This window comes from Abramis brama, assembly GCF_963993115.1.
Source record: "Abramis brama genome assembly, chromosome: 4".
NCBI classification, from domain to species: Eukaryota; Metazoa; Chordata; class Actinopteri; order Cypriniformes; family Leuciscidae; genus Abramis; species Abramis brama.
Genome location: NC_139966.1, coordinates 37666446 through 37688542, shown reverse-complemented (window position 1 = coordinate 37688542; position 22097 = coordinate 37666446). Strand labels below are relative to the sequence as shown.

At 39.0% G+C, this 22097-nt stretch overlaps 1 protein-coding gene across 2 annotated transcripts in view; it reads left to right on the top strand.

Moving 5' to 3' along the window:
- The window catches only part of iqsec3a (IQ motif and Sec7 domain ArfGEF 3a), a 139187-nt gene that overhangs the window by 58482 nt on the left and 58608 nt on the right, over window positions 1-22097 (top strand). For both annotated transcript variants that reach the window (XM_084111731.1, XM_084111730.1), the window contains exons 3-4: window positions 4240-4711; window positions 17001-18220. In XM_084111731.1, coding sequence (XP_083967857.1) covers window positions 4240-4711; window positions 17001-18220 — 1692 coding nt within the window. The remainder of the gene's footprint in view (window positions 1-4239; window positions 4712-17000; window positions 18221-22097) is intronic.

Here is a 22097-nt window from a genome sequence, read left to right as displayed (position 1 = left end):
AATCACGGAGCAAAGAGGACACTGACACCCGACAGACTAGACAGAGCAGGTTACTTTTGATATGAAAACAATTCTCAGCTCTCAGGTTCTGTGTCCATTTTATTATGAAATTCAGACAATAAATACCGTTTTGGCGCTTGTAAATGTGACGTGACCGATCGCTGTAGCGCCTCAGTTCAAGTAAACCGATCATCTGTTACTTTTTATTTAAAGATACAGTACAACTTACCGAAAAGTATTTATGCCTCATACATAATATCGATCAATCAGTGTTTTTCAACCACGGAAAGAGGTCAATAAAACTGCAGGTGAACAATTATGTCACAGAACGTTACATTTACCTCAGGAAAGCCATTTAATGACCAACACGTCGTTAGTTGACTAGAAAAAATAGCTATAGAGGAGTATTTTGCTAAATATGTGCACTATATTACATTTGTATTATATTTTTACTTGTGTCATAATTGTTATTATAATTAAAACCAAATTATATTTAATTTAATTTGTTAATTTTTTACCTTTAATAATACCAGCTGACAGGGCTCTCTGTATGTTTACAGCATTATGTGAGATATATTTTTTCTTGAGAAAAATTAACATGTAGGCTATCTACTATAGCCTACCTAATATTTATCCAAAGAGTCAATATTGAATCAAGATTGAAATCAAATCCCAAGAACTGAATTGAAATTGTGTAAAATTCTGTTTAGTTACCAAATGTTTTGACAATCACAATTACACCTATTGTGATGCAAGTTGTTTTTTTTCTACATCCCTCCCCCAATACATCCGTTTCTCTTGAGCAATTAAAATATCGTGATAATACCGTATACCGTGATAAAAGCTCAATCAATTAATCGCAGCATGAAAATTTGATACCGGCACATGCCTAGTCAGAACCAAAAAAACCAACAGAAACGAACTACAAGTGTGAACACACCCTAAGCATGTTTCTGTGCCTCCAGTGAAACCAAACAGAATTGCAAAATGACATTATTTGGACAAACATGTAGCCCTGCCCCAAACTTATAATTGAGATAATATTGGCATGTTTGGCTGGTTGGGATGCTCAAACAAACAGAATAATGTTTTGAAAGTGCCACATATACTTTTTGCAGGACTCAACGTAGCCTTATAGTCTGCAAATTAATCTGGGAAAAGATTACATAGTTCCGCTTTTACACAGTTCACAAATGACAATAAATAAACCTATATTTTTCTTATTGTTGATGTTGTACACTTTGTACCAACCTAATAAAATGACAAGCAATAAATCCTAAGATCTAAGATTTTGCCCTAAATAAGATCACTAGAAGTGATCCAAATTTGTTGGACACTTTTGTATTTCTGTAGCACTGGGTATCCCCACCAGCATTCAAATCTTTAATTTTATTACTACACCCTTATGCGGGCAAGAGGCATGTTCATCCATCGATCGCCATTCCAAAGTAACTGAGTGCTATTTAATTTGTTTTAAACGGGATCTAAAAGACTATGGAAACATTTATGCTGTCTGTGTTATAAGCCTACATATTCTAATATGTAACTTATATGCAGAATTATCCATTGCTGAGCCTGAACAAGTGTTTTTTTCCCTCGTATTCAGAGGATGAATGGATTAGCAGTATTTTCTCCCTGAACAAGCTCTCCACTTTTCACTTTTATTCCTCCAATCCTTTCCCCCCTTGGGGATATCCTGTGTGTGTGTGTGTGTGTGTGTGTGCAATGCTGCATACGCCGCCTGTAATGTTCTGATTTCGTGCTCACTGACTCCTGTCTTATCGCCTTAGCCATTTCTGGAAGGAGTTGATCCTTATCGCCCCTTTCAATCCCGCCAGCGACGCTACAAACGCATGTTGAAATAAGATACAGGCACTGTACTCTGCAAACCATTTCCAACATATGTCTTGTGAGTCTTACTTTCCCAATATTTCTTGCTTGATTCCTGGATACAAGCTTTTAAACCCCTTTCATGTTTGAATATGTTGGTTTGTTAGTTAGAGGGAGGTTTTAGTTTGGATTTCCTTTTACTGTAAATGCATTGGTGTCCACCAGACCAGCAAGGAAATGTATCATATTTTGAAATAGTGACAACTCAGTTCTGTTTTGCTGAAACAATCCATCTCTGCTCTAAAACCTAGTAAGCTGCATTGGTATCTACCTACAGTACCACATAGACAGCTACCTTTGAAGTCAGCATCCTAATCACAATGGAACTTCATAAGTTTTCAAACACTCTATTTGGCAGCATCTCTGGGCATCAGACAACTAGTCAAGATGCTAGCATGCTAGCATATTGACTCTAATAGCAGCACTCTAATACGCTTAAAAATGCATGCTGCCCACACATATTGGTTAACATAGTCATTTTTGGTTAATATTTGTTTGGTATCAAGTGGCAAAGGGTAAGTAGATTTAAAATTTCAAAATTTCTCTCTAGTTTCTGCCAACTTTTTCTTTAATTTGGTCCCAGTACTAATTGCAATGCATTCTGGGATTGGCCTCTCATGCATGCAGTGCTGCCTTAGATTTTGGCCAAACAAAAGTATCTTAGTAGATCATACCTTTTGGCCTTCATGTCAGGAGTGGATTCATGATGCCTTAAAATATTGTCTAGGTAGGCATCTCGCTATAGGGTTTGGCCATTTTTAATTCATGCTAAATTCTTTTCAGTTCGCTCCCTTCCAAACTATGTGGGGGGCACATATCCCCCTCTACCTCAAATCTCTGTGCCATCCTTGCTTGCTGTTCTTTAGGAAAGCATTGCCTATCAAACATCAAATCCAAATCCATTTACAATCAGCAGATTTTTTTTTTTTTTTTTTTTTTTTTTTTTTTGTCGCCCCAATTTCCGTGTCATGGATGGAAAGATAATTGAATTTTGCTGCTTCATGCATACATTGATGCCAGCAGAGCCTTTTAAAAGCTTGTCTGTGTGCAGAACTCTGACTATGACCTGTCCTGGACCACTAGCACTCTGTGATATTAGACTGTGCTTAGACAAACGCATACAGGCCCTGAGTGCTCCTAATGTCTCTCAGTGCTTCACACACCACACATACGCAGTCACACTCGCCCATGCTTAAAGAAAGAAACATGTGAGTGGGTAGAGGGCGCAAGGGACTGAAAGGGTAGAACCTAGAAAGAAAAACAGGGGTGGATATAAATGGAGAGAGTGATCTAATGTGACATGGAGAAAGAGGGGAGTTAAAACAGAGAGGGTGATGAGAGCCGAGAGATCCATGGTCCCATTACAAAAGCAAAATAAAAGCCCCTACTGTCATCTGCATCCCAAAAGGCTTGTAGAGACTTAACTCCAGGGCTAAAGGTAGGCCACTGAATTATGGGACAACCTCACAGCCCTTCATGGGATAATTAGCCCATTAAATTCTGGTACAATTTGTCATCTTTACACTGCAAATGAAGCTACATCTTAACTGGTGGTGGTTGAGGAGATTTCCCCCTTCCATGTAAAGCGCTTTGAGTACCCAGAAAAGCGCTATATAAATGTAACAAATTATTATTATTATTATTATTATTATTAACTGGCATGACACCACACAAAGGTCCACTTAGTCTTTTAATGCGTTTACAGTATCTACATTAACATGCAGCCTAATAATTTGAAAGCTTTCTTGACATATTTTTAGATATGCTACAATTTTGAGGTGTCATGCTGAGTTTCCTAACATCTGTAGTCAGCTGACTGTTGCTTTCTCTGACAGGACCATTCCGAGGGCTCAAAAGCTTCTCACTGTTATTGTAAAGTTGACTCTAAATTGACACTGGTTTGTGGGTGGGGCTCCATCTCATAGGGGTCCATAAGATTTGTGGGATGCCGCTGAGTTAGCCTGAAAAATTCCATAGCTACCATAGGTCACAGAACAACACCACAGAAGAGCAGTAAATTTACCACACTGATAGCTGCATGACTGTGTCTGTCATGTCTGTGTGTGTCATGTTGGGTGTTGCAAAGTCACTGTGTGTCCCATCCTCCCCCTCTGGTTGTCTGGTAACTCTCGAGTCCATCCTGGAATGGACAGTAGGGGCTACAACCCCAAGACAATCGCTTCATCTCTTTCTCTTTGCCCCGAAGGGCACAGTTGATGAGAGAAAAGGGAGGGAGAGATTGGCATTGACCCATCCAGGCCACGCCCCCCCCCCCCCCTGAGCTGGAGGACAAGGTCAAATGGTGCCTGGGCTGCAGGCTGACTCTTCGTTTTCTCCTCCTTTCCGCAGTGAAGAGCCACCCTCCCCTTCTCCCATTGCAACCCCATCACCTGCCGCATCGCCATCACCCGAGGTGACCACCACCAGTGCCTCCCAGCCCGAGGTCCAGGTGGAACCTCAGGTTGCAGGGAGCACTGTGACATCTGTCGATGCAGGAGGGGGAGATGAGGATCGAGATGGAGATGGAGATGGAGGTGAACCTCAAGAGAGAGAGAGTGCAGAAGTGGAGAAGGAAGAGGTGATGGCACAAGAGATAGAGCAGGAGGAAGAAAAACCTCAGGAGCAACTGCATCAACCAATACAGGAGGAGCTGAAAAAGGAGCCAGAGGAGCAGGAGAGGGAAGCAGCAAGTACGGGAGGCACTGGAAGGAGGCCAAGCTTACATCACACTGCTTCACCAATCAGAGTACAGAGGAATGGAGCATGCAGCCACTCCACCACCTCCGACTATGAACTCTCGCTCGACCTCAAAAACAAGCAGGTAGGGAGCAAGGCACTGTGGGATTGCGGTCTTGAGGACGTGTGAATGTATGCTTCAGGCTCTTGAGGATTGGCTGCTGTGCGTCCGATGGTTGCTTTTTAGTGGCTGAGTGTGTTGGAGTGTGTTGAAGCTGGTACAGGGCGCTGGGCCTTATTGAAGTTGGATGTTTACAGGTTGATCATCCATCCTCATCTCATACGCATCCATTACTATCTCCATCAGCTTTCTAACTTATCTCAAAGCCCTCATGGAATCTGCTCTGAATTATGTGGAAATTTGGTAAAATGTGTTTAACTGAACTAAAGAATATCGGAGGCCATTCACTCAAGATGTGTTCTTGCATTAATCAAAATTAAACAGAAGGTGCGTATATAGCCACATTTACAACAATACACTCTTAAAATAATCCAATACATTAAAGGTTATTAAAACGATTAATTATTTCAACTTTTAATTTGACACAGCAATTTAGAAGCAAACCAAACACGTACCTCCAGCGAATGTTTACATTAGTCAACAATGAAGAAGAAAACAGATGAAATGCAAGAACACATTCTTTGTAAATGGCTCCATACACTTCAAATGAGCAAACAATATTTTATAAGCGCAAGTGAGAGAATTCTGTGGGGCTTTCTGCAAGATTCACAGATTCCATGCAGGCCTACCTGTCATTCTTTTTTAATTGTTTGGGGACAGAGTAGATAAAACATCTCTAGTTCTGTTACAAAACCCAGTGAACTGCCTGCCTAAACAGCATTTTAAGAAATCATAGGTGTGCACAATATGCAACAGCTGTACCACAAGGTAGGAAGCATGATTATGCTTGTACTATGATAAACTCATTTGGCTGAATACCAAAATCCATTGCAACAAGCAAGATGGTGGATGAGTCGAGTAAAATGCTGATTACAAATGTCTTTCATTCAGTAATCAAACGTGTTTATATTAATAGTATGATCTAATTAAATATTCACTATTTTCCCCAATTTTTATGTTGTCTCTGTATTTTTATGCTTATTAGAGTATCACATTGTTAGCTTAGCAACATGCTAATGCAACATATATTGGAATCAATTGTGGGTTTAGTCTCCTATACCGATTACGGAAACTATACTTTTTGAATAGTGTGTGAAATTGCTGCCTATGTAGAATGTTCCAAATTAGACATGGTTAGGATACAGCCTATGTACACAGTAGACTTCATGACAGCTTGCTATGTTTTGGAACAGAGTTATACCTATACTGTGGCTTAATTAGAGCACAGACATGTGTATTTACAGTACTTTAAAGACTGAACAGAAAAGACCAAGGCAGCCTTATTCAGGGGCTACCAGAGCCTCTTGGGACATGGGAGAGAAGTAGATTGAGATGACAGAGATAGAGAGGGCAAAAGCGACAGCAAGGGAGATGGATGGGAGAGGAAGGATGAGAAGGTTGAGTTGTCATGGTAACACAGAGGTGCCCTTAAAAACTCCATTCCTCATTTGTTGTAATTTTCTTGCTGAGTGTTCATAATGTGAATTGCATTCCCCATCCCCCATTGTTTTTTTGCTGAGAATTATCTAATAGAATTATGTTTGCATCACAAAATGCCTGACAGTGATTCATTCTGCGTTTACAGTACAAAATCAAATCATATCTAAATAGAAATAAATTCTGAAAGGGTAGTGTTACAGATAATTTAGCATAAAAATAAACATGATTACATATAGCTAATGCTGGGGCTAAGGTTTTGCAAAGTATATTTTAATATATATTTTCATTCATTCATTCATACATTCATTCATTCATTCTAAAATTCCAGGTCGATTTTTTTTTTTTTTTTTTTTTTTTTCTATTAATTGTGTGCAACATATTACATTTAATTGATAGGTAGGCATTCATTCATTCATTCATTCATTCATTCATTCATTCATTCATTCATTCAATTAAAGGTTGTTTAATGGCAGGGTTAACCCATGCAGTGTGACAATAAACCCAGCTAATGGATGCAAAAAACAATTTTGTAATTTGGCAGGTTTTTATTAATTTATAAATTTTTACAACAGAAAGATTTGTTCCTGCATGTTCTGTGACACCTCAGCCTACCTGAAAAATGCATTTTGCCTTTTTCAGGTTGATGAAGTGCTCAGACATGTGAGGTAACATATCAATAGCCATTGTAAAATTGGTTAAAGCCATCCACACTGCTTCCGCTGCTTTCTTGCACTGTCATATATAGCACATACAGATTTCTATGTATGCTATTAAGTTAAATAATTTGGGTTCGGAGTACCTCACTAATGCATTATTTAATATACAGTATATTAACATGTTATTGATGTATAGTTACAATTTGGGCATCATACACATCACTATATTATATATTGTTAGTCATAGGTTCAAATCACAGAGAAGCAGCTGGCTTTGTATGTTGAATGAGCCAATCACAATCCACAACCGTCTACAGTCATAGCAGTAGCCATTAGTACAGTCACAGTAGTACAGTGAAATCAGTAGCTATGGTAATGCAATGACTATATGTTTAAGCGGGAAGGAAGATGTTGTGGTGATGAAGTTCTTTGTCATGGCAGTAAGCTGATTATAATTATAAGTTAAGTAAGCTGATTATAAGTAAAATGATGATACAATTTCATGTAATAGCAAATAGGGCATGGCAATATAGTCATAATGAGTGGCATGTGCAGGGTTGGACTGGGGCTAAAATCCAGCCCATCTGGCCCACGAGTTCCCCCATGAATGTTTTTGGTTGGGTTAGGTCCTTAAATTGGAGTGAATAAATGAATAAATAAAACTACAAAAGGGATAAATAATGATAGATATTATTGCATTTACTGCAAATGCAGTTAACAAATTGAATATTGCACTTTTGTCACATAGAAATGCACTTGACAGTAAAACACTGATTTTGAGCTACGATGCCGTAAAGTAAATGTACTGCTATTAAATGCTACTCGCCCTCATGTCATTACAAACCTGTATGACTTTCTTTCTTCTGTGAAACACAAAAGAAGATATTTTGAAGAATGTTGGCAGCAAAATCAATCATTATGGTTAGGTTGCCCTTGACTTTTATTTTATGGACAAAACAAAACAGACTCAAATGTTTTCCTTTATGTTCCACGGAAAGAAAGTCATTCAGGTTTGGAATGACATTAGGGTGAGTAAATGATGACATTTTGGGTTGAAATATCCCTTTAAAAACAATAACATTTGTGAAGAGTTAACACCTAATTTATGTAATACACTGATATCTATCTTTCATGAGGCTCTCATTGAATAAACCTTTTACTTCAATTAAAATTCATTAGAACTATAATTCATAAAACAAAAGCTTGTCCTTAATTCATGGGACCTAGGCTTTAAAGCTATTTTGTTAAATTATACTTCAATTGCCCTAATGTAATTTACCATGGTTCCAGAGTTTAACTGTAGTATTATTTAACTGTTAGATCATGGTAGACACAGGTAAAACCATATTTAATACAATGGGTGACTAATACGGAAATACGAAAACCGCATTATTTTTCCGCAATATTTAACACAAGTAATATTAGCAACATTTTAAATAAATACTTTTTTGCCAAAACAGTAACACTTTAGTTTAGGGTCCAATTCTCACTATTAACTAGTTGTTTTTTAGCATGCATATTACTTGGATATTGGCTGTTTATTAGTACTTATAAAGCTCATATTAATGCCTTATTCTGCATGATCATATTCTACACCCTTTAATCCTACCCAACACCTAAATTTACTACCTTACTAACTATTAATAAGCAGTAATTAGGAGTTAATTGAGGCAACAGTCATAGTTAATAATTAGTTAATAGTGAGAATTGGACCCTAATCTAAGTGACCGCCAAAACACATTATTTCTTCACTGTTAATAGCTACAAGGTAAATTACTATAAAGGTGGTGGTGCTGGATTGACAAGCTTGTAGTTGTGTCTATTGGTGATTTCTAATTTACCTCATCAAACATGGTTGCGGGTGTTTTCAGCTAGATGTTCCAAAATCACACACGACTGTATAAAACAAAATTCTGGGTCAAATCTGAATTAAGGTGAGACACTGCAGGCAAAAACATAGTTTTTTTTTTACTGGTCAATTTTGAGTCTTCTTTCAGACTTGTGGTGAAAAAAAGTCCGAAATACACATTTAGGTCTTTATTTTATTACACTTTGTCTGTTTGCGTCTGTAGATTTCTCATAAATTCAACAAAAGTTTGCGTTCTTAATCAACGTGCTCCTCCGCGATCGCTGCCGGCAACCTGTCATCACAAGCACCGTTAAGAAGCTCTCTCTCTCCTGTACAATCCTGTCGGATCCAAATATGGTCATTTCCTTTTTATCAGCAACCAATCGTGAAAGTAAAAGGGCTGAATGCGCAATCTCATTGGCTGATGATAAATCTTTAAAGCCCGTTTTCTCAAAATGACTTTTCTCTCATACTCCAAGTTCGAAATCTCGACTTCAGTAGCACCTATATACACCAAACTTTCCAGTCTTGTAAATAGTTATAGTCATTTACAGAGGGATTTGTAAATATATTATTCCTAGCCTGATTTATATAACATTTTATTCCAAAAAACATGGCGAAAATCATTTTTTTAAGGCTATTGACAGTATTTTCTGATTTACAGGATAACAAAAGTAGATATCCATAAATCCCTCTATAATTTTTTTCCCATCTAATATGTGAACACACTGAAAAAATAATTTTTAACCTGGCTTTATCCAATACTCAGATTTCGTTTTTTTAAATATATGCAAATTAGTGCATATTTAATTAGATATAGGCTAATTTGCATATTTAAACATTAAATTACAGAAAACATGTAATACATTTTTTTTCTCATCTTAATGTAGGTAATCAACTGGGAAAGTTTCATGGTGATATCTGCTTGTTAAATTTTTTACCCTATTCACCTGTAGTGTCTCGCCTTAAGCCACTTGCTTTTTATGTAGTTTATGACTTCATAGAAAGTGTCAGCCCACAGGGAAAATGCCCGGTATGCCATATTACCAATCCAGCTGTGGTCATGTGGTTGTACTGAAATCAATGTGTTGATATAAATGTGGCTGCAGTGTAAGACACGGTGCTATGAAAAGACGTGTGTGTGTGTGTGTGTGCCAGCATTTGAGCTTGAGAAGTAGAGTATATGCATTCACTTTTACGGTTCTTTGTGTGTCGGCATTATGCTATTGATCTTATGTCTGTAGAGGTGTGAAATCTCTCCTGAAGGCAGATAAGGGTGCAGAGTCTGACACTGCGGATTAGTACTAGAGAATACTAGCATATTTCTCTCTCTCTCTCTCTCTCTCTCTCTCTCTCTCTCACACACACACACACATGTACACAGATTTATCTGAAACACAAATGCACCTTTATCTCGCTTAGTGTCAGTAGTGGTTGCAGGAATGAAGATTTCAGGCAGGATCTAAGCACAGCAGTAACTTTTAATAACAAAAATCAAACCACTAAACAACTTACAAAAATGGACAAAGAGCAACTAAAACTGAGGGCTATATAGCCTATAGTCAGGCTAACTGAGGAAGGAAACAAGTGGTGAGGCTAATCAATCAAAGAATGAGTAACTATGACAGCAAATGAAAACATACTTCAAAACCATGACAATCAAGGAGACAGAAAGGAAAAACAGAAAAACTAAAAGTCCGTTCGATCATGCATTCTTGTGTTCTTGTACTACGTCATCTTCAACCGTCGAAGTTCAATTCCAATACTCAAGAACGCAAGTACAGAGGACACATGGAAGTACCTGGATGTGTTCCTGACATCGAGTATGCATCGAATGCAGACTTGAGAGAATCTAACCATTAGAAATCCCAGCCTGTAAGCTATAACATTTTCGTTCTCACTTAAGATATTCCCGCTGCAAGCTCGCAAATACGTGACGGCTTGTGGAAGTAAACATGAGTCGTTTTGTTTTGCTTAAATTTTATCAAAAGAATGTTAGGTTAGGGTTAGGGCTTGTAGAATAAGTTGACATATTTGCAAAGGTGCTTATAGTCAGTAAAATATCTGTTGGGGAGCATCAAAATAAAGTGTGACCAGATATTAAGCAGACAGTCTACTAATACTCTAATGACTGGTAGTTGACATGTAGTTGCAAAGTTACTTATAGTTAGTAGAATGTCTAAAGTGGACTAGCGAAATAAAGTGTTACCAGCAAATTCTATATTGCGAATATTGGAGTCAGAAAGCCACAGCTGTGCTTAATACATTGCTATTCACACTTCACCACCAATATGTCATCCGGGAGAAATTACCTAACCAGCAGAATCAGCTCGGATATTCTCAATCTTTTTGCCATTACACTTGTATCTGAGTGTCCTGTGCTTGCACAAGCTCAAAGTGTTACTGTTATAGCTTTGTTCACACATAAAATGTCCAACTACCAGCGCTGACAAATTATCAGAGCTGAGACTGCTGGCATTTTGATGCATATAGGCTTATACAGATATATGCTGAAAAATGCTGATAAAATTACAACAGTAGATCTGTAAGTGCCCATTAGTTAGCGATTATATGCATTACCATTAAATATAAATGCATTTAATTTTTCATGTCATGTATTTATGAATACAATCAGCTGGCTGTTAAACAAGTTTATTCAGTAGAGTGCTTTACTCCAGGTCTTCATTGACGCATATTAGTCAGCTTGCTTGAACTTATGTCCAATGCCACTCAGGATTAGGACATTACTGACTGATCATGTTCGCAACCCTTTCTAGAGAATTCCTGTCTTCTCTTATGGTAATTGGTTTTCACAAGTGCTCCAGAGACTTCCACGAAGGCCATGGCATCGGTCTTGGAGTAGAAATCAAAGACTGTTTATCTTTTTTTTTTTTTTTTTCAGCATTGCAGATAATCTTTAGCATGCAATGCATTAGTTTGAACTTCCTCTTACTATAATCACTCAGAGAAACCCATGCTAATGAAAAATGGGTATTCATGAGAAATTTGTCCATATCTCAGCCTACCGTTTTATAAATAGAACTAATCCGAATCCCCTCTGCAAAACTTTCTGACAGACTTTCCAAGCAGCGACACACAGGAAAGTTTGATGTGTTTACGTGCACTCGCGTCCCTGAACTGCTGATGTTTCAAAAAACTAAAAAGGTGGATTAGCAAATTTGATGACATGGGTGCTGAGAACAGTGAAAATAGATTGTATCCTGTGTTCCCTCTCCTATCTTGGTTACAGTGTTTTCTGAAAAAATGTTTAACCAGTCTGAGATTAATATATTGAGAAGTGGGCACAGTAAAGCCCTTTTGGGATCATCTTTAGTCATTTTTGGTATGTGTGTAATTTTCATGACACGCATCTGAAGCTATTACTTTTTTTCCCCTCAGATCCAAATCTATTATTAGATAAATATCTCAGACTTTATTTCTAAAAAAAGAAAAGAAATGAACAAATAACAATAATACAAGTAATTGAGAAGTCTTTTAGAATATTTATTCACTGTAAAAAAAAAATTACATCCCCAAGTCAAAAATTTCAAGTGACCGATAACATCTAAATTTTTCAATTAGTCTGACGTATTATTTCTCATTGAGCCAATGTTAACAGACTATTGCAACAAGAATTTCACTTGGGCCAATTGAAAAATGTAGATGTTATCGGTCACTTGAAATTTTTGATTTGGGAGGGTTAGAAATTTTTTACAGTGTTGATATGAAATATAATTATTTATTTCTCATTCTAGCAAATGACATTTACATCGCTTACTACTTGGCACAAGCTGATTGGTTCCTGTCACATATGCAGCCAACGAGCTTGCTGCTCAACATTTATATAGCTGTTTAGCATTTGCTATAGCAGTTTGCAGCATACTTTCAAAGTTCCTCTGAAACCCTCCACCTTCCCCAGCTCCACCTGTATAGATCTGCTACAGGTAATGTTATGCTATTTGTGCAGCATATCAGTGTTTGTATTAGCAGTAGCAAGTCCCTGTACTTGCTCTGCAGCAGCAGCAGCAGAAATAAATCTTCGACAACAGCAATAATGCTGGGATGTGGATGCTTTAAAAAAAATGGTAATTATGGTAATTCCAACAAGCTATGTGGGAACATCTATTAGGAATTCCAATGCGGTCACAGGTGTGTGTATTTATTGCTATTTTACAATGGCTTTCTATCCTTTAAGAACTATCCTGACTGACAAGGTTGAAATGCTCAGCTAAATGCTTTGAGCCATGATCCACTGTCAGCAAAGTCAGCTCCCTCAGAGGGTGTCTGAGTGCTGATAATCTGGCTTTAGTGACTCTAGACACGATCTCTCAGAGGCTGATGGTTCCATAGATAACTACTACAGCACCTCTTCTGTGTGATTGCCTCTTTATGCTAATGAAGGTATGCCTAATTTCCCAATGAGACCTTTGATTATCCTGTCTTATGCTGATGGCCTCATAAATATACATGTATCCTTGAGACACAAATCAATGCAAATGAGAAACTAATGTCAAGCACCAAAATATGAACAGATATGTGACAGAAAGCAGCTAAGATCAATTGAGCCTTTTCTAGTGGGTGCCCTTTGATTTCAATATTACATTATCAATATCTTGCTTAGAGTATGCTAGATTAGCCGGCTAACTTGTCGGATTTCTAATTGGAAGCTATAATCAAAACAAATTGACAAGGTGTTTAATTTCACACATTTTTAGCTTTGATGAATTACTGGTATATTTTAGGATTTCTAACAAGAAAACAAATGGAATACCCCAAAAAGTTCTTTCAGCCAGGGGAATCACATAGGGGTCTAATTAGGGTAGGATTTTAACGTTATCGTAGGGTTTCTGTTTAACACCTGCCTCTATCACCTTTCTTGTGTAGTTTATGTAGGCCTGTCTTATTTGGATATGTATGATATGTCATTTTCTGCTGGGATAGTGAAAAAGTGAGCGTGGACAGAGTGCTGATCCAGCTGTCAAGTCTGATTTGCCTGGGCTGAGTTGATAGGGAGCAGTGTCATTGCTATACCTCCATCCTTTACGGCTGCAGTGGTTTCGGAATGATCTCTCTCCCCGGTGCCGCTTAGTGAAGTGATCGGGAACGGACCTGACAGCTGGTTAATGGGTGGATTTGCAGCAGGACTGCATTCGTTACACGCTTTCTTGTCTCTTTGTCTTATGCTCTCACCCTCTTTCATGCCCCTGCTCTGTTACAGACTTGTTTTTCCATGGTGTTCTTTCCACACCTTAGGGTTATGGCGATCAGTGTTTTTTTGTGATCCCAGCAATCAAATTTGTCTCTGTTTCCTCTCACTCTCTTTGTCATCTCGTTGCGTTTCAACTATTCTGTCATTTCCTTTCCTTTCCTTTCCAAGAACTCTAAAAAATGAATAACACTGATGGTCAGAGATATCTGGTCTGTGAAACAGTGGCACCAATTTTGATTTATACACCATCATATTTCAAAGCACATAAAAAAAAAAAATACATTGGAAATGGTGGCATCCTTTTTGAAACCCCATTGTGTGTCCAAGGCCACAACTGCTATTTCATCCCTTGCTTTCAATAAAGTTCCAGTTCTGAGGTGTTATGCTCGAATACAGCCTGATTTGTTGCAACAAGTCTTTCTTTTAAGGTTGAAATGTACTTATGAAGAGAGGGTCCATTGTTGTACATCTGCACCAATGGAACATTTAATAATGAATATTAAAGGCAGGTTCTGAACTACCTAGGAGGGTTGAAGGCAGTAGAGTTCCCAGCTCATAGCTTTTTCTGAAAAGAAACTCAGGCCCTATTCAGAACTTAATATTCCCCAGACATATATCTCCTTTCTAACCTAGTCTGAGACAAATGTAGATTGCTAAGATAAGATGGCTTTCTGGTGTTATTCAAACTTCTCTCAGGGAGTTTGAATCCGTAACAGTGACTGATTGCATCAGCTCACTTTGTCTTATCAGAACGTTTTGAAACGGTAGGACTTGAATGACCTCTAATCTGAGCTCACCCAGGAAAGGACAAGACCACTGACAGCTGATGGAAACACAAAAGGAGACTAGCTGGTGAAATCCAGCTTCAGATATCAGTTAGAGTCTTGAATTCACTTTCAAACCATTCTAGAAAGAATCCAAAGATTGATTGTACAAATGAATACTCTTACCCTCAGCATAGAAAGTAATATTGGGACTACAAATGGAATCTTATGAAGTCAGAGTTGCTGTCTGGTTATACCGTAATGCCCTAATCTTGCTGTGATGAACAAAAGTGAAATTTGAATCTAGTTTAGCAGCCAAAACCAAAGCTCCAATGGCAACTTCACGTTTAGGGCCCTATCTTACACTTATAGGCGGGTCCACAACGCGCGTACACTCTGCTTATTAAACACACAGGGACGCACAGCAGCACACAAACATGCTAAATATTTAAAATAAAAGGATTACAATGTAAAAGATTATTATTGTGTACATAAAAGTGTACATATAAATATGATGGAATCCGGCTTGTCCCGTAGATGGTCGGCCTGTGCACTTTTACCTTGCGCATGGGCAGTTCCGTTTGTGCTCTGGAGATGCGTTCAGTCTTTCCACTATCAAATTCCGTCATGTAAATAGCGAATCTGCCATGGTGCGAGTGCAACTGGCATTTAAAGGGAATGGGAGATGAGACCTTGAATGGTTTAACGTACGTAAATCCCAAAACACACCCATTACTCATTATGAGAATAGGGACAATCCTTTAAGACCATGCGCCTGGCGCACCGACCATTTTTCCAGTCGTTAAACTAGCAAAAGTGGATTCGGACACGCCCTAAGTGAACTTGCGCCCTGCGCTTTAGACCATGCATTTAGATTGTTAAAATAGGGCCCTTAATGTTGTAGATTTTACTGGTCCATCACTCCCCTTCTGGGACATTTAAAGTGAAATCTATGAAAGGCTGGAGCATGCAGCACAAATCTGTCAATCTTAATGATGTTTTATTAACAAAGTTCGGGAGGAGCACATTCAGATAATTAAACCTAATTAAACAAATGTGGAGCACATTCAGACAATCAAACCTAGTTAGACACGAGTGGACCACACTCTGTTAATCAACCCAATCAACGAGGTAAGAGGTGTATATATACTGCAAACTTACCTCCGTTCGTTGACAGTTTAACAGCATCCCTCCACCACCCCATCTCCTCACTTCTAGTCCTAAATACTCTTACAACAACGGGGGAGTACTCTGGGTTCGGGTAAAATTTCCGACCTCGGAGCCCTCCCCGGAAAGCACGCCAAATATGCATAATCTTTATTCTGTTTAATTGATGTAAGGGTGAACTTGTGAAATAATAATAAAAAAATGTGACAAACAAGATCATTTAATTTCTTCGCAAAATAAAGTCATTTATCATCTTATTTTTAACTGAAATGTGTTTTAGATGCCACAGTCTATTAGACAATGATTAGAGGCAGAGAGAAACAAATGATTGGAGAAGATGACAGTGGCTAATATGCCCCTAATGGCAGGAAATGTCTTGTGCGTAAATGGCACGTTGCTGTGTGATTGACTGGCCACTGCCTATGGTGTTTCACTGTCTATGGCCCGAGACAATGGGATTAGCTCCAGTATCCTCTTGACCCTACATAGGACAAGCGATTTGGAAAATAGATGGATGGTGGCAGGCAAAGCCAAACTGTTCTGAACACATTGGTACTCAAAATCAAATAATTTCTGAAAGTGCTTGTTGATTTTCGGCCAAACAGCTCCCAGAGTATGTCCTTTTTCAAGGGACACAAGCTGGAAAAATAATCTCAAGAATGAGTGTAGCTATATCAAAGTTTTGGCTGTGTAAATGTCTAGACAAAATTATCATGTACTACACAACAAGTTATTCTTGTCCTGCAAGGTCAAATCACAGTTTGACTGTATTATCTACGCTTTCACCTCCACAAATTATTTAATCAAATGTTTATTCAAAATTAATGTTGGAGTGAGTGAAACAGTTTTTAATGCCCAAAGCATATAATGTAGTCTAGTTAACCCAACTGGAAATGCACCGCTTCAAGACTTTTATTCATGGTGAGGTAATTGCTTTGGTTGTTGTATACAGTGTATTGGCATATTGGCATATTTCAAGAATTTTTGCATGAACAACAAGTCGAAGACTGGAAAATTGGTTTGTCTCAGCATGTCATGATATTTAGCAATCTGTAGTCAGTCTTGTGATTGATTTAATTTCACGCTGTCATCTCTTACTGTGGGTATTTTTCTGTGATTGTCATAATATTGCCTTATCTGACATCGTTTCTCATCTCTTTCTTTTCAGATCGAAATGTTAGAGCACAAATATGGGGGCCACCTCATCTCACGGCGCGCCGCTTGCAAGATTCAGACAGCCTTTCGCCAGTATCAGCTCAGCAAAAACTTTGAGAAGATCCGAAACTCCCTCCTTGAAAGTCGTTTGCCACGCCGTATCTCCCTGCGAAAAGTGCGAGTGCAAAATACAGAGGGTATCTCAGCTGAACGGGCGCTGGCTGAAGGCTGCAATTTAGCAAGTATCCCCCTTGTCCGGTCCCCATCCCTGCCCACCACAGTAGGTGGCTCCCTCACTGATCTTGAAGATTCTTTCAATGAGCAAGTCCAGTCTCTTGCTAAATCCATCGATGATGCACTTAGCAACTGGAGCATGAAGACCATGTGTTCACTCCAAGAAGGTGGCACCTACCAGTTTAGCTCAGAGGCATTTAGTACAGCTGGTGATAAATCTGGGTTGGCAGGGACAGTCAGAGAAGGTGGCCTCACAGACCCTGCCACATTCCATAGCGGAACTGGCCAAGTGGACAACTCTGAGAATATGGCCCGGAGTGCCAGCAAGCTGATGATGGCCTTCCGGGATGTAACAGTTCAAATTGATAGCCAGAACTTTCGCATGTCCTCTTCCGTTATGGAGTCCTCCACTTCTGTTTCTCTTGGTAATTGTGTCCAGCAGGGGACCATAATTACTGAGAGTCCACAGCAACCTCTGTTTAATTATGCAAATGAACAACCTCAACAAGGACAGCCACCACCATCTCCCCAGGATCCAGCTCCTCCACCTCCAGAGCTGGATGTTGAGGAAATACCAGATGGCGACTTCCCAGCCCCTCCACCAAGTGAGGAGGAACTTGGGGAGGATCTACCACCTCTGGTGCTGGACAAACAGGAACTTCCAGAACCAGCAATTCCAGCACAGACAGCAATAACCTCTGAAACCTTGTCTCCACCAGAGGTTGCAGAGAAACCAGTCACCCCAATTGTAGAAGTTTTGGAAGCTAAACGTATTGAGTCAGACACAGCGGACAACAGCTCAGAGCAGATGAGTAGCAGCAGTACATCCACGTCGGCCCGGTCAACTTCAGAGGTCTCGTCCAAAGAAGCTTTACAGGCCATGATTCTTAGCTTGCCCAGGTACCACTGCGAAAACCCAACCAGTTGCAAATCTCCTACCCTCTCCACTGACGTCATGCGAAAACGCCTATATCGTATTGGTCTAAACCTCTTCAACATGTGAGTACCATGAGAACCTTTTATCTCCAATCATAAGGGCCCTTGACTCTTTACATCACATTTGCTTAAAGTGACTAATGTCAGAAATTTTAGCCTATAAAACCATTTTCTCTCTCCATGTATCAAGTTGTCCTCTCCTATCACTAATATAGCTTCTTTTCAAAACTCACTACATCCCAGTCTTTCTCTGTCTCACTTCCCAGTCTCACTCCTGTCATCCAATTCTGTCTCCAGCTGTGGCTAACACCCCCTCCCTGATGCCTGTCACCTTGGGTTTGTCTGACGCTATTAATAGCACTGCTTTTATTCAAAGTGCTGTCTCACTCCCTTTTCCCTAATCTCATCTAACTCCATTGAAAACATGAAGACATTTTAAAAGTTAAAACTTTGTCTAATAATTGTATAGCACACTACTACAATAACTAGACTATGGTGTTTATCTGGGTTATAGTTTTTTTTGTGCATGAGAGATATATAAGGAAAATGACGAGCAAATGAGGGGAAAAATATTTAGCGGCCAAGCACTGTAGGTGTAGACACTAGGGATGCTTATATTGACTGTTTAACCGTTAACCGAAAGTAAAAAATTGACCGATTAATACTATCAGTTAAAGGATAATTCCGGTATTTAGCACTTTGAGTCTCTTTTCTGGTTTGTTTTGGATGAACTAGAGTGGTGGACACAGAAATTTTGATGATGGGTCATGTCTCGACTTTTTGACTCGTTTAGAATTGCCTTTGACTGCTTCAGAGTGGCTGGCTACGGCATGCACAAACATGTCCTTAAAACAACCCTTAATGTTCGTTTTCAAAACTGTGCAACTCACCGAGTGGTTAGTGGTGTTCGTTTATGATTAAAAACAAATATATCGGCGCAATGTATGATTTCAATCCGTGTTATTTGCTATAGTGGAACTATTTTTTCAGATACCTCACAACCGTGTATAAACTTCCGCTCGATATTTGAGTCTGAAGCGTTAGCACGCGCCAAATAAAACACGACAGAAACTGTATTTCGCTACTCTACTTGTTTTGGAACATCAACGAACATCATTAACCACTCGGTGAGTTGCACAGTTTTGAAAACGAACGTTAAGGGTTGTTTTAAGGACGTTTGTGCATGCCTGTAGCCAGCGATTCTAAACGAGTCAAAAAGTCGAGACAGGACCCATCGTCAAAATTTCTGTGTCCACCACTCTAGTTCATCCAAAACAAACCAGAAAAGAGACTCAAAGTGCTAAATACCGGAATTATCTTTTAAACGGTTTAAAAGTTAAAAGGTTTTTTTTCTTCTTTTTTCCCCCGCTTTTTTTTGTTTTGTTTGCTGCAAAACATTAGCCTGGCAAGCCAGACCTACATCAAGATGTTGGGTCTGGCAACTCACCATAGACACGGCTCAATCCGAGGGGCGGGATAAACGGCTGTCTTTCAAATTCCCTCTGCACGCAATAGGACAGCGCTTCAACCAACCAGAGCGTTTTCCCAACAGCGGAGCTAGTTGATAGATTCAACTTTTGCCATATCTGGCCGGCAAAACTACGAACACATCTTCCTTTTTTTAAGAATGACTTAAGTGTCGTTCTATGCTCTTTTCTCAAAGAAAAACCTAACTCCAAGTCCTCCAGAGTCGCGGACAAAGCCGATTCGAAAGATGTTCGCCAGCAGCAGCCGTCATTCTTTGTTTTCAAGTGGCAGGTAACCGTCGCAGCTCTGTCGTCATTATGTTAAGCCCGCCCCACCTACTCTATACACGACGTGATTGGCCTGACCCAATTTAGGTTTTTGCAGCTCGAAAGTCAATGGAGAGTTGCTAGACTGCCCTGGCTGCAAAATACATTTTGCTGCCGCTAGGGTGCGTCTAGATTTCTAGGCTAGCAAAACATACTATATAGCCTATATTTGTTAACTCACGGGGTACGACGATACACGCAGCCACACGTGCCTACAGACATATTTCGCTGAGCAAGCAAAATGAAGCAAGCGAAAAGGAGTACTGTGTGGGACCATTTCGACAGAAAGGGCGACGAAGTTACTTGCAAAATATGCTACGCGGTATTAAAATAATACCGTACAAGTAGTACAAGTACAATGCAATATCACTTGAGAAGCAAACATCAACAAGCATCGATTGATGAAGGGCAACAAACTTTGCCCTCCATGTTATCAGGGAGAAGATGCGATGCACGGCGATCTGAGGAGATAATGCAGAGAATCTGTTCAATGAAATAAAAGACACTTTGCCCATCAGTGTCGTCTGTGGTGAAGGTTTTCAAGAGCTACTGGGCTATATTTAGCCCAATTACGAAATCCCATCAAGATGTACTATTACCCGTAGAATTGAAGCCCGTTTTGAGCAGAGAAAAAATTTGGATGTCTTCATTTTCAGGCGCACCCAATTTAGGTCTTGCACTCCCTTCTAATGGGCTGATGAGATGAATCAGGTGTGTCAGATGAGGGTGACAAACAAATTGTATTGTGGTTGGGGGTCCAACACATTTGGGAAACACTGCTTTATACAGTAGGTATCATTGTCATAATGTCCACATAAATATTGACCACCAACTATTCAAAAGTTATAAAATGTAATTGCTGCTGGCAGCTATGTTTAATATTCTATTATTTTACTATTAATAGCAAAGATCTTTATAGCAGGGTAAGATCTCATCTCTATCCTGTTTCCTGCATTCCTTATTGTTATACCTAATTACATATAGCAATTATCTCCATTCTGTATGTATTTTTTGATCCAAATAACTTCTGGCTAATTTCCTCAAGCTCATTTCACCGAAACCTAATTTTAACATGTTTTGTTCAGATTTAATTTTTTAATACAGGACCAGTTTGTTCTTTTATTCATACATAATGGATTTTATAAGGATTAGATAACATCAAGATTATGTCAGTTTACTAGCAAGGAACATAATTTCAAAAATTCATGCATGACTGCAATATGGCAATCTCCCTCAAGGCATTCAGATATTATTTTGCTGCAGTGCCAGAAATCAGATGCTACAATAAGTGTCTGATTAGAAATTGTAAAGCTTGTGTATAGAGTAAATTCAAGTAAAATGGCACCGTTTCTAAGATGAATGTGATAGGTAAACACAAATATATATATATATATAAATTAATGTAATGTGTATTTAATTTGTGTATTTTGTGTATCATATTGAGTTTTTAATTAGTTTTATAGCTGTTTATTAATTTTGTATTGTTGTACTTCATTATCTACTAATTTGAGTTTTCAAAAGAGATGTCTCTCTTTCTTTTTCTATTTACCTCTTGTATTAATTTCAGTAATATTAACATGCAGAGTAATTGTCTGCTCTTGTAACTGTCATATCATCCACATACACCATTCCAACAAGGACATCTGTAATTCAAAGCTGGAGAAATGCAGCTCCACTTTACAAATCTTACTGGCTTTATTTCTGCAGTGTCACATTGCTACCAATTAAAATTCTGCTCCCGCATGTGTATTGTCTATGTTCAGCCAAGAGTGACTGAGGCAGAGTTTGATAAGAGCTCTCTGTACGCAAAACATCACAGAGGAGCATGATGGGAAAGGTTGAATCAGGACTGTGCTGAACTATGTGCAGTGCTTGAAGTGGAAAAAAATAAAGTGCCGGTACTCACCAAAGGGTATGGGGCATTGTTGGCGGGGAGGGGGCGAGGGGGTCATGGGGGGATTGGTTGTCTCCCTATGTAGTTTTGGTTTGGGGGAGGGATGGGGGGGAGGGGGGGAGGGAGGGGGGTTGAAGTGTAAAGTAGCCATAAAGTAGCCACATTGGCCAAAAGTGCAATGGGAAGTCAAACTATATTTACTTATAATATATTTTTCCTAATATCAGTATTAGCGGAATACATTTTATACATG